This window comes from Salvia hispanica, chromosome 2 (genome assembly GCF_029641045.1).
Source record: "Salvia hispanica isolate PSC_SH4W2 chromosome 2, Shi_PSC_v1, whole genome shotgun sequence".
In the NCBI taxonomy this organism is placed as follows: domain Eukaryota; kingdom Viridiplantae; phylum Streptophyta; class Magnoliopsida; order Lamiales; family Lamiaceae; genus Salvia; species Salvia hispanica.
In genome coordinates, this window is record NC_142693.1 from 32,857,203 (window position 1) to 32,870,374 (window position 13,172).

Here is a 13,172-nt window from a genome sequence, read left to right on the forward strand (position 1 = left end):
TTAACATTGAAATACAATTCTTTCAATATTGAAGTAATTTTATATAGTTCAAATGATTTAGGTATTAATTCTTTGGCTTAAAGTTTATCCGAATAAATTGTTATACTACTAAATTTCATCCCAATAAAAACCAAACCTTGCAAATTACACTTACCAGTAAATTAAATATATGTTCCTCTTTGGTGTATATGGAATTCTCACTATCAAACATATAATGGGAAAAAAGTTTATCTTTTGAGGAGGGACTAAGCCCTGTTTTTAGCTTCTGTGTTTTATTTAATTCTATGTTCTCCACTTTTAGGAAAAGAGGTTTAGATACTAAATAACTTTAAAATAATAATGTGCTATTTATGCAATAACTTTTGAATATTGTAGCATACTAGCATACACTATATAACAACCAATTCTATTTATTTTGCAATTATAATATACTCCAAAAATTGATGAGATCTTACTCAATTTCAACCAATCATATTCTATTGCATTTGATACATTGATGAGATCTAAATCAAGAGTAAATTAAATTTCATGTATCATGCAGAAGATAAGGCTATTGCAATTGATATATTGATGAAATCAGTACAAAAAAGCTCCAAATGATGAGTTGCTGTTACAGAGAAAATTAGTATCCACAGCAAGCATTTGAATTTTCACAAAACACATTTTCCTTGCAACAGAATCCATTACCGATCTCCATTCCAATCAGCCTAAATACCTCAAATCAATCGTCGTACATTTCGCCATATGATCCAGATCTGAAGTATAACATAAGCACATCTCAGCATTTGAAATAGTCGGAATTCGATCCCTCCTGTCCAACAAATCAAGCTGTAAGTAGCCAAACAACTTGCTCGCTTACAGTAACTATGCGCGAGAATGATGCTTCATGCTTTTCGCATAAGAAACAAAGAAACAAGAACCATAATGTGATATGGTCTAAACTGAAGCGAAGAGGAACATACAATTTGGCCACAAACCGTTTCATGTGCAAGAACGAAAACCGTTGGACAGAAAGAGACACTAAGTATACTTTGAAAAGCATGTATAACAGTGAACAATTCTGGTACGAAGGTGATCGTACCGATTCCAGCGAAGAGGGATCGCCGGATGATAGGTAGGTTCGTTCGCGGGAACTCCCCGTCGAGCAGCCTAGATTTCTGTCCAACTAGGGTTTGGACGAAAGAAAACTTGCGAAAAAAGTAAGAAACGATAATTAGGAAAATTCTTGTGTATTGATTTCTTGATATTTTCAATGCACAAAATCCCTATTTATAATTCTAAGGACCCTAGGTTTGGTTCGACTCGATCATTCCGGGAAAGAACCAACAAGAAAACCCGAAACGGAGCTTATAATACGCTCGACTCAAAAAGTACCAAAAATAATTAAAACAACAATATCCCAAAACAAAATAAAGCAAAAAAATAGTTAAAACAATAAATCAACGTGAAACATAATCTTTGAACCACTCTGGCTTCCGTCCCTGCCTCACTGAGCGTCTCGGTTCCTCTGCCACGCTTCCTTCTTCTTCACTGCTTTCCTCTTCCGGTTCTTCTGTCAATATCGGCGCATCCATCGACGTCGGAAGTGTTATAACCGTATCAGCCCCCTCCCCCTTAAGAACCTCCTTGTCCTCAAGGAGAGACGGAAAATGGCAGGCAATGACCGCAAGGGGCTCCCACGTCGCCACCGACTCATCCTCGTCAGTCCACTGAACTAGCACCTGCTCAACCGGTTGCCCTGCACTCAGTGCAACACGACGATCCAAGAGCTTGGCCGGGCACACCACCGAACGACTCCCCACAAAATCCGCAGGCAGAGCTACTGCTGCCTCTGGCGAAGAACCATCAATAAAGGGTCGGAGCAAGCTCACATGAAAGACATTGTGAATCCGAGAGCCTTGCGGAAGCTCCAAACGATACGCCACCTGTCCAATTTTTTCCGTGATCGTGAATGGGTCATAGTATCGACGAGCCAGTTTAGCAGATAATGGTTTCGCTACCGAATGCTGACGGTACTGCTGTAGCTTCAATAAGACCCTATCACCGACCTCGAATTGAACATCCCGTCTGTGCTTGTTCGCGCTAGCGCGCATACACTGTTGAGCGCGCTCCAAGTTCTTCCGCAGCTCCACAATCAACGCCGATCGCTGCTCAATCAACTCTGCGACTGCTGGTTCGTGGCGAATTCTCCCCGCCGAGGGCTGCACGGCGACCAAAGGAGGTGGGTCGCGGCCGTAGAGAGCCCTGAAAGGAGACGTGCCAATGCTCTCATTGTGAAAACAGTTAAGAGCTAATTCTGCCCAAGGAAGGAAGTTTGCCCATTTTGTCGGACGTTCAGCCGCAAAGGCGCGCAGATACTGCTCTAAACCTCGGTTACGCACTTCCGTTTGACCGTCCGACTGCGGATGGTATGCCGTAGAGAAATGCAGCCTAGTACTGCTGAGGCGCAACATATCTTGCCACACATCGCCCAAAAAGATAGGATCACGATCGGACACCGAGGTCTTAGGAAATCCGTGATGCTTTACCACCGTCTCAACGAATAGACGGGCGACTCTTAAAGCATCGAACCGCGCTGGAAGCGGCGCGAAATGTGCATACTTTGACAATCGATCCACTACCACCATAATGGTCGTATATCCCTTAGAGGGCGGCAATCCCACAATAAAATCCATGGAAACATCTTCCCACACCTGCGTTGGAATGGGAAGGGGCTGCAGTAATCCGGCAAGCTTTTGCGTGGAATATTTCGTGGTTTGACAAGTAACACACGAGGCCACAAAGGCCTTCACGTCGCGACGCATGTTAGGCCAATGGAAGAAAGCATTCAGTCAACGGAGAGTCCTCTCGAACCCCGGATGACCCGCTTGAGGCGTGCTATGGTGCTCAAACAGCAGTGCCTCACGCAGCGGAGAACTCTTACTCACCACAATTCGACGGCCCCAATAAATAAGGCCATCAGCCAACGAGAATTTTGGGTCGGCTGAACCCGCCTCAACCTGGCGCCTCAATTCACACAGATCAGCTGCCAGCGCCGATTCCTCCCGGAGTTGCTGGACCAGATCGGCCATAGGATGGACCATGGCAGTCAACACAGCCGCGTCTACTTCCTCATCTCTACGCGAGAGTGCGTCTGCCACTTTATTCGCCCCTCCCGGTTTGTATTCGATCGAGAACTTATAGCCCATCAATTTGCGAACATAAAGGTGCTGCTCCGGCGTCTGTATGACCTGTTGTAGGAGCTCTCGCAGACTCTTCTGATCACTCCTGATAACGAACTCCCTGCCCAAGAGATATTGGCGCCATTTCTGTACGGCCTCGACTATCGCATACAATTCTTTGTGATATGTGGAGGCACTCCTGCGGCGAGGGCCTAGCTTTTTGCTGAAGAATGTCAGGGGGTGTCCATTTTGCATGAGAACCGCACCAATACCAAAATCCGAAGCGTCCGTCTCCAAATAAAAAGTCTGAGAAAAATCCGGTAAGTGGAGAACCGGGGCAGCAGTCATCGCGCGTTTCAGCGCCTCAAAACCATCCGTCGCAGATTGCGTCCAAGTAAAAGAATCCTTTTTAAGGAGGTCTGTTAGTGGGGCAGCTATGACCGCATAATGGGCGATGAAGCGGCGGTAGCACCCGGTCAACCCCAAAAATCCCCTTAACTGTTTAACCGTCACCGGAGTGGGCCAGGCGAGCATCGCCTCGATCTTAGGAGGGTTAGGAGGGTCGGCCTTGAGTTGGCCCTCAGAAATAAGATGCCCCAAATAATCCACAGTTATATTGCAGAAAGTGCATTTTGAAAGCTTCACGAAAAAACGATGGTCCTCCAAGATAGAGAGTACATGATCGAGATGAACACTGTGGGATTCCATTGTCGGGCTGTACACCAATATGTCATCAAAGAAGACGATGACCGACTTCCGCAGTAGAGGTTGGAATATGCAATTCATGGCGGATTGAAAGGTAGACGGGGCGTTGGTTAAGCCAAAAGGCATCACTAGAAACTCGAAATGACCGTCATGTGTGCGAAACGCGGTCTTGTAAGTGTCAGACGCATGCATCCGGATCTGGTGATACCCCGAACGCAAATCCAATTTGGTGAAAACGCGAGCTGCCCCCAATTCATCAAATAGCTCGTCCGCCGTTGGGATTGGAAAGTGATCCGGAACTGTGGCCTTATTCAAGTCGCGATAGTCAATACAGAACCTAAACGTGTCTTCCTTCTTTCGCACCAAGAGAACCGGGGATGAAAATGGGCTTTGGCTACGCTGGATGACACCCTGATCTAACATATCCTTAACCTGCTTCTCGATCTCCGTCTTTTGAAAGTAAGGATATCTGTATGGCCGAACATTCACCGGTTTGGAGTTCGGGAAAAGGTGGATCCGGTGGTCGAATTGGCGGATCGGGGGTAAGCCACTGGGGAGCTGAAAAACCGCCACATGTTGGGTTAGAACGGCTGTAACAGCTGCAGGGAGATCTGCGGGAAAGGAAACTTCCAGCGAGGTGGGGTCGGATACTTCAACAGCGGGGTGCGGTATTAATTCATAAAGCTCAAACAGAGATGCATGAGTCATCAAGGCCGCAAACGAAGTCAGTGAGAGTTGAGCTGGTGGTGGTGACGCTCCTGAAAGGGTAATTATCTTATCGTTATGAACAAACTCCATGGTTTTCGAGATATAGTCGGTAGTCACTCGTCCCAAAGACTCCAGCCATTCCATTCCCAAGATGACATCCGGCCCGTGAACGGATAGGATATGCAGATCAATAGAAAAAAGAGTCCCCTGCATTATCAGATTCGTCGCCTTGCACATGTGGGAACACAACAGAGATTCACCATTGCCAACATAGACTCGGAACGGCTTTATCCCAGTTAGGGGAAGGCGGAGTTGTTCTGCAATCCGAGGGTGGAGGAAATCATCATGAGAGCTCCCGGTGTCCACCAAAACCGACACTGTTTCCGAGCCAATCGTGCCGGAGAGAGTGAGGGACTTCGAGCGGCGACGCCCATCAATAGCCAATAGGTGAGATAAGTCTGCAGAGATCACCTCCTCCTGCGGGGTTTCTTCTGTAACTTCAATCGGATCGTCCTCATCCTCTTGGACTCCCATATATGCAAGGATTCTTTGGCCGCAAACATGGCCCGCCACCCACTTCTCGGGGCAGTAGAAACAGAGATTCAACCTTCGACGCTCTGCCTTCTGTGCCGCGGAGAGACGGATAATTGGGGTCGACGAATCCGATGGTCGCGGAGTAGTGAATTTCGCACCCGGAGCCGGCGATGCCTGGCTGGAGGGGCTCGGAGACGGCACCGTAGGAGAGAGGCGGTTGTCTCGTGGCTGCCACTGACGGTGAGAAAAAGTGGCTAGTGGTTGTGCTAAGTCAGGTCTGCAAGCTGCAATCTGGGAAGCCAGAGCAAAAGCCGAGGCCAGCGACGAAGGTCGATGTAGGAGGACCTCGTCTTGGATCGGTTGTTTTAGCCCCGCAACATACAAATCAAGCAAAATGTGGTCAGAAACACCCACGGTCTTAGTCTGCAATTTTTCAAAGGCCAATTGATATTCAGCAATCGTACCTGTCTGTTGTAGTTTCTTTAGGAGGCCAACGTGGCTGACATAACACTGGGGATCAAAGCGGCGTCGTACATCATCCAAAAACTCGGACCAAGTCACAAATTTGTGGCTGGAGCAGTAATTCCATATCCAATCTGCAACGACCGGTTCAAATAACATGATCACATAATGTAACCGTTGTGCCTCCGGAGTACCCACATGATCGAAATAGAACTGCACTCCACGAATCCAGTTGTTAACCTCCGTGCCGTCGAACCGAGGGGGTTCCATCTTAATTTTGTGTGGTTTCTGTTCGGTGGAAAAAGCTCCATAGGGAACAATCGGACGTGGTGGCCCCCAACAAGAAGCTGCGCTCAAAATCGGTGGTCTCGACAGAGGCATACTGTCCCACGCCTGAGGAATTGGCTGTGACAACCTGGTGGTAGCAGGCACCGGTGAGTCCGAAAACCCATACTGCGGCAGAGAGCTTGGGAAGAAACCCCGTCGCGATCGGTGGCCCGGTGTGGGTCATCGTAGTTACGCCTGTAGAGGGGCGGGTCGTGTACTGGAACAACGGAAGGGAGCCCGTCGTCCCGGTCGAAGGAGTCGTGGAGAATGGTGGCACTGGCGGCGGTCGACCAAAGGAGAATAAGTCGCCAGAGCGAATCTCAGAAGTGCTCAGTTTGTATGTCAGATCGCTAATAACAGCGGTGAGTTGCGTCAGTTAGGATGAGAGGTCGGGTACTGGAGGGTCCGACGTCATCTCCGACGTTGGCGGCGCCACGGTTGAACCGAGAGCCTCAGTTCGGCCCACACCCAAATTGCGTGAAGACATAGATGAAGCTAAAACACCACGGAAGGAAGAGAGCAAGTGAAAGCACCAGTTGGTACGAAGGTGATCGTACCGATTCCAGCGAAGAGGGATCGCCGGATGATAGGTAAGTTCGTTCGCGGGAACTCCCCGTCGAGCAGCCTAGATTTCTGTCCAACTAGGGTTTGGACGAAAGAAAACTTGCGAAAAAAGTAAGAAACGATAATTAGGAAAATTCTTGTGTATTGATTTCTTGATATTTTCAATGCACAAAATCCCTATTTATAATTCTAAGGACCCTAGGTTTGGTTCGACTCGATCATTCCGGGAAAGAACCAACAAGAAAACCCAAAACGGAGCTTATAATACGCTCGACTCAAAAAGTTCCAAAAATAATTAAAGCAACAATATCCCAAAATAAAATAAAGCAAAAAAATAGTTAAAACAATAAATCAACGTGAAACATAATCTTTGAACCACTCTGGCTTCCGTCCCTGCCTCACTGAGCGTCTCGGTTCCTCTGCCACGCTTCCTTCTTCTTCACTGCTTTCCTCTTCCGGTTCTTCTGTCAATATCGGCGCATCCATCTGTGCAATGATCCAACTTCTTCTCTTCCTAGCTGAATCAGTACAGATGAATGGGGAACATAATTATATATCAAGGATCCACACATCACATTCACATAGTAGTACAACACAACATAATTCAATTAAGTTTCATATGGAGAAAGAAAAGAGTTAGACAGAAAGAGACACTGGCATAAGACAAGTAAACTTACAAGAAATGAGGGGCACATCAACACCAATATAATACTACTTATTTACTTGTATGAGGGAGTAAACAAAAGCATTTTAAATAACCACCCGACCTTGTTATCACGATTATATTGCTGGATCTCTGTGAGGATCTCACCAACTTGTTCTTCTCTTCCTGGCTGAATGAGTAGAGGTGAATGGGGAGCAAGATTATATATCCAGGGCTGACACATAGGACACTCACACAGTTGGACCATGGATCTCGAAAATTGAAGAAGGCAGCTTCCTGCATTATGGCACACATTCACGTTGTGTAAAGTAGTAAAACAGAGTCTCACAAAAGTTACCACAACAGCATGTTTTGCTTCAATTTTATATATCCAATATCCAATCCAACAACATGTTTTGCCTTTTCCGAACCAACTCATCTTCTGTTTCATCAATTTTTTAAGTTTGTCGTTTGTAATTTTTCCAGTTTATTGAACATGCTTTTTCAGTATATAGTACGTACTGTCATCTCACCAGCCATGAGGGCGTTGGATTTACGATAATACCCCTACGCAACACCTGGTTTCCATACGAAAATACCCCTGTATCCGGCGCCACCTTCTTCTCACCCGCAACGGGTGTTACATTGCATTGTACGGTACCCTTACTCACAAGCGTATGTTGAAATGGCAACACAATCCTATGATTATTACAAGAAGGTGAAATTCCTCTATGTTTTGTTATTCAAATTGTATACTCCCTCCGCCCCACTTTAGAGTCCCGATAAATCATATTTGGGTGTCTCACTTTAGAAGTCCCGGTTAAAATATTCCAAAAATAGTAATAGGATGCTTCTTATTTTTTTAGGGGCATATTTGGCATGACTTCTTTCATCACTACAATAATAACGTCACCGCTATGAACATATCAGCGTTACACATTAACAATATTTGAGAAAAAGCTGCTAGTCAAATTACAAATATAGCAGTAAATGGTACTCAGAAATTCATATTAATTGCAAGTATAAAGTGAACTACTCAAAAAAATCATATTGATTGCAAGTATAAAGTGTGAAATGGCTATGTGACAAACAACTAACTAAACTAACTCCATGATCTCTGTTTTTCATTCTTCATTAGCATAGCACACCATTTCCAGAAAACATGGCTAAGTGACTAACACCATTTCACACAAGTTCAACCAATCAGATTATGTTGCATTTGATATATTGATGAAATCAATGAAGAAAAGCTCCAAATGATGAGTTGTTGTTGGACAAGACAAAGAAAATCACTATCCACATCAAGCATTTGAATTTTCACAAAAACACATTCCTGCAACAAAATCCATAATCGATCTCCATTCTATTCAGACAAATTGCCTCAAATTCTATCCCGCCGCAGATGTCGCCTACTCATCCAAATACCAAGTACAAGCAGAGCACATCTCAGTATTTGAATTACTCGGAATTCAATCCCTTCTGTCAAACAAATTAATCTGTAAGTAGCCAAACAACCAACTTGCTCTATACGAGGGTAAAGTAAAGTTGATGCTTCATGCGAAGAGGAACATACCATTTGACCAATAAAGGAAGTCCTCTATTACATAGAAAGATTGCGTCAGCAGCTGCAAACAAGGATAAGGAAAGCTTTAGCAAAAAGATTTTCATTGTAGCAATACTGGAACAAGTAGAGGGGAGAAACGAAACGCTATCTAAATTTGCAGATGCATGCCTGCATTTCAGTAGGTAGAACAGTATTTTATACTGCTATGTATGCATACTATTTGGCACTCGTGCACTAACACTGATGTACCGGCATATATCATGAACTGTAAATATGCACAGCAATGAGGTAGAGAAGCAAAATAAGCTCATAGAGATGAACTTACAATTATCAACCACATTGCGCCAAGCATAAAATCCACCACTTCAATCAGGAGCTCTTCCTCTATCGGCAGAACAAACTGAAACATAGAGCGTAGTTTTAACTTTTGCCAATTTGTCTTGAAATAGCAGGAAAGGGACAGATCAAAGTTGAGTTCATGAAGTCCACAAGCCAATCGATATTTACATTTGGATTCACAGGGAATGATACAACAGTTTAGAAACTAGAGTCTAGAATTTGTATGAATTGAGAGAAAACCAAGTCATGTGCTCATACATCGCATTAACATAAACCTCAATTCAATTCAGTTTCATATGCAAGAAAGAAAACCATTGGACAGAAAGAGACACTGACATAAGACAAGTAAAACAAAAGCATGTAAAATGGCAATGAGACTTATAACATATTAGTTGCAGTATAACAGTTAGCAGTGAACTATTCATTCAATTTGAATATATGCATATAGAGAAGAATTTTCTTGTTCTAGGAGGGGAATGCACATGAAAGGGGTGAAGCATATGTCTGCAAAAGCAACATATACTAATATTTACTTGTATGAGAGACTAAACAAAAGCACTCGAAATAATTACAGCTTCAGCATAAGAACATAGCATGAAGAAGCGAAACCTCCTGGCCTCGTTTTCACGACGATTTCGCTCCATCTCTGCAAGGATCTCATCAAGTTCTCTTCCTGACTAAATCAGTACATATGAATGGGGAACGAGGTTATATATCAAGGATTCACACATCACATTAACATACAACTCAATTTAATTCAGTTTCATATGCAAGAAATAAAATCGTTGGACAGAGCATAAGACAAGTTAACTTACAAAAGCATGTAAAATGGCAATGAGACTTGGATTAACAAATAACAGTAGTAAGTTGCAGCATTACAGTTAGCAGTGAACTATTCCATTCAATTTCGATACATATAATGAACAATTCTGTTATCTATTCTCCATTCTGTAGAAACAAACAAGTACTAGGAGGGGAATGACACAAGAAATGAGGGAAACATATGTCTGTAAAGGCAGCATAAACCAATATTTACTTGTGTGAGAGACTATACAAATTTCAGCAAAAGAACATGCCATGAAGAAGTAAAACCACCCGACCTCGTCAACACAATTAAATTGCTTGATCTCTCCGAGGATCTCACCAACTTCTTCTCTTCCTGGCTGAATCAGTACAGGTGAGTGGGGAACAAGTTTATATACACAGGATTGACACATAGGGCATATGAACAGACGGAAATTTGCCATGAATCTCGAAAGCCAAAGAAGGCAGCTGCCTACAAAAGCACAAAGATCTCATGTAATCCCATTTCGTGAGGATGAAATCATGACATTTAAGCAATACAACAAACCAATTGCAAAGGAAAACATGAGAAGCACAAATTGTGTGAAACCAATTTTGAACAACCAAAACCCTATAATTTTAAAATTCGAATTTCTTCAATTCAAGTTGAAGCAGAAAAAGAAGAGTGAAAGAGAGAAACGCAGAGAGAGAGAGAGAGAGACTTGCCGCAAAACCAATGGCCGCAGTTAGTCCGGCAAGGAACGTGGAAGTCATCAAAGCAAATGGGGCAGCAGTCATCTTCAGGCGGCCTATCCTTCCTATATCCTCCGCCCTCATTCTTCTTCTTGCCTTTTCTGAACCAACTCAGCATCGTCGTCTCTTCCGTTTGATCAATTTCTCAGGCTGTTAAGTTATGCATATTTCTCAATTTGTGTAAGCTCGATTATACTCTCAATTTTTTGTTGCTCAAATTTCCATCTGTGTTCATGCTTGCTTCTGTATGTACGTACTGTCATATCACGTGAGCATGAGAGAGCGGGATTAAGCTATTTGCGAATGTACGAAAATACCCCTAATTATTTCCGCAGCACCTCGTTTCCGTACCAAAAATACCCCTTCTTGCTCATTTGTTCAGCTAGTAGAGTTGATAAAGAATCTGATGATGTGTGCTTTGTTTCTTGATGTGTTGCCTTTCTTGATAGATCTTGTCATTTAACTGATTTAAGTATGTTTGCAATAAGTCTCAATTGATAAACAGAAATCTACAACTTTAAACATGAATTAAAGAATGAGGAAATTTTCCTCAACCATATTGAATCATAGTATCATAAAACTTGAAATAAATAAGAACCAAAATTACAAAGTTGTGTGTTTACAAAAACTCTTCCTGCTGATTTCCGCTTTGCTTTTTCTTATCCTTAATATTCAAATCCCGTAAACCCTGCTAAATAAAAAAAATCACACATTGTGATAACATATTCAAGAATGAAAATCAAGAAACTTGTTTGGCATATAAAATAAAATCACTAGGAGATGCTTAATAGAGGCAAATAACTTTAACACATACAACGTCTTGAAGCATATTTTATTTTGCTTCTATGTATTTGTGTCGAACTTTCACAAGAACCACAAGCAAACCCAGCATTTTTCTACAGACGAGAAAGAAAAGCATGCAAACCCAGTATTTTTCTACATACCTAGCCGAAAAACATTTGTATATATCAATCATTAGCAATCCAGAAACAGGGTACAATACTAACCAGGGTAAGGAATTACATATCTACCTAGGGCTCAACTTATCTTTTTCTATCTTCTGCCATTCCTTTTTTCCATCACATAATAACCTAACAGATCATAGTTTAAAAATAAAAGAAACATTCATCTTTTCAGAAGACATAACTGGTTTTTGAAAGCTAGCTTAAGAATTGTAGTTAGGCAGCTTAATCGCTGTGAGCAACTCCAAAGTTCAGGAGTCAAAGTCATGTACAAATTACCTACTGTACTTAGGATAATATACTCCGTCCATTCCCCCAAGACCAAATCATGAAACACAAGCAGTTATGACAAGTATTAAAGCATTCTGGTAAAGTTCATTGATTCATTGTCACAGGGCAATTAGCAGGATCTGAACTTAGAGACATTCACCAAGGGTGTCCCTAACTATGTAACAATTGTATCAAGTAGTAGAAGTTCAGATATTTTTAGCTAAAAGACATTCACCAATTCAGGATATGTTCCTTACTGCTCAAGGAAGATCTGTTTAGATGACTATCATATGCAATTAGCATGTTTTGAAGTTAGAAAATGTCTTAATATACTTCAATAATAAGCACAATCTGATCAAGGTGCCTCACTCTAACTAACTCATTGTTAGAGTTCAAAAATACCAAAAGATCAAATCCAACACGAGCAAATAATTAATGTGTGATCACAAACTACTTCAAAGCAATGAACTGACCAATGATAGCGAAGAATTTCTTGGAGGCGGGGTGAGATCCAGGTAGCGAGCTGACATCCTAGCAATCTCTGAAATAGCATCCTCCATAACTTCAGGCACCTCGCTCGTCAAATCCTCATAGGCAGCCACAAAGGCTTTCCGCCAACAACCTGCCAGTTTCATCCTCTGGCTGTTGGTATACACATCCCACATGGGCCTCACCATTTTCTCCCTCTCCTCCATATCCTAATCAAAACATAACAAACACACCCAATGTTCAATCCCTCCACCACCAAAACATCCTCTGCAGCATATTAATTCTCTACAGTCACAGCTCGATCACACTGTACTACATCTCCAAAACCCTAAATTTGAAACTAAGGGGATAGATTGCTACTCACTGGATTAACTAAAATTGAACTTATAGATTTCATTAATGTTTGATTTCACAATACCTCCACCACCAGAACAACCTCTACAAGTATTAGTTATCTACAATCACGGCTCGATCAGACAGTACTAACTCTCCAAAACCCTAAATTTCAAACTAAGTGGATTGATTGCTACTCATTAGATAAACTAAAATTGAACTCATAGATGTTATCAATGTTTAATTGCATAAGATAGAGAAGTTACGAGAACGTCTAGATCATCGGCGGAGGGTGAATGGTAGTCTAGTGTGAAGCTGTCATCGAGATCTCCGGCGGACCAGCGGAGGGAGACGGTGCCGGTGAGCATGGACCAGAATGCGAGCAACAAAATCACGGCGAGCGCCTAAAACTTGTAGCGGCCGCGGCCGAAGATGGAGGATGAATCCGACGAAGCAACATCCTTCCCAGACGACGATAGGGAAGATAGTGATGAAGAATGAGTGGGCGTGGATACGGGTAGGGCGTCATCGTCTCTCATAACTAATTAAACCAAATGCAGAAAAAGTAATTGAAG

General features: G+C 42.9%; 1 protein-coding gene across 3 annotated transcripts; it reads right to left on the reverse strand.

Moving 5' to 3' along the window:
- Positions 1-8,312: 8,312 nt before the first annotated feature.
- On the reverse strand, positions 8,313-12,388 carry LOC125203690 (uncharacterized). 3 transcript variants are annotated; one of them, XM_089063674.1, is made up of 8 exons: positions 12,249-12,388; positions 11,167-11,231; positions 10,513-11,006; positions 10,108-10,279; positions 9,580-9,684; positions 8,994-9,068; positions 8,678-8,729; positions 8,313-8,583 (listed from the first exon to the last, which is right to left on the reverse strand). In XM_089063674.1, exons 3-8 carry the CDS (start codon positions 10,659-10,661, stop codon positions 8,486-8,488), a joined length of 651 nt encoding a protein of 216 aa, XP_088919800.1. In that variant the 5' UTR covers positions 10,662-11,006; positions 11,167-11,231; positions 12,249-12,388; the 3' UTR covers positions 8,313-8,485. The 3 variants fall into 3 exon arrangements, with proteins under 3 accessions (XP_088919800.1, XP_088919801.1, XP_088919802.1); XM_089063675.1 differs by having other exon boundaries at positions 11,167-11,234; positions 12,249-12,308; XM_089063676.1 differs by lacking the exon at positions 9,580-9,684.
- Between the last annotated feature and the right edge of the window lie 784 nt (positions 12,389-13,172).

Excerpts from the sequence above, each read along its gene's own strand:
- LOC125203690 (XM_089063674.1), bottom strand. The coding sequence starts at position 10,661 with ATGCTGAGTTGGTTCAGAAAAGGCAAGAAGAAGAATGAGGGCGGAGGA. Across the intron at positions 10,280-10,512 it reads GGCCATTGGTTTTGCGGCAA|CTGCCTTCTTTGGCTTTCGA; the intron begins GTCTCTCTCTCT and ends TTTTGTAGGCAG. Across the intron at positions 8,730-8,993 it reads GCGCAATGTGGTTGATAATT|CTGCTGACGCAATCTTTCTA; the intron begins GTAAGTTCATCT and ends CCTTGTTTGCAG.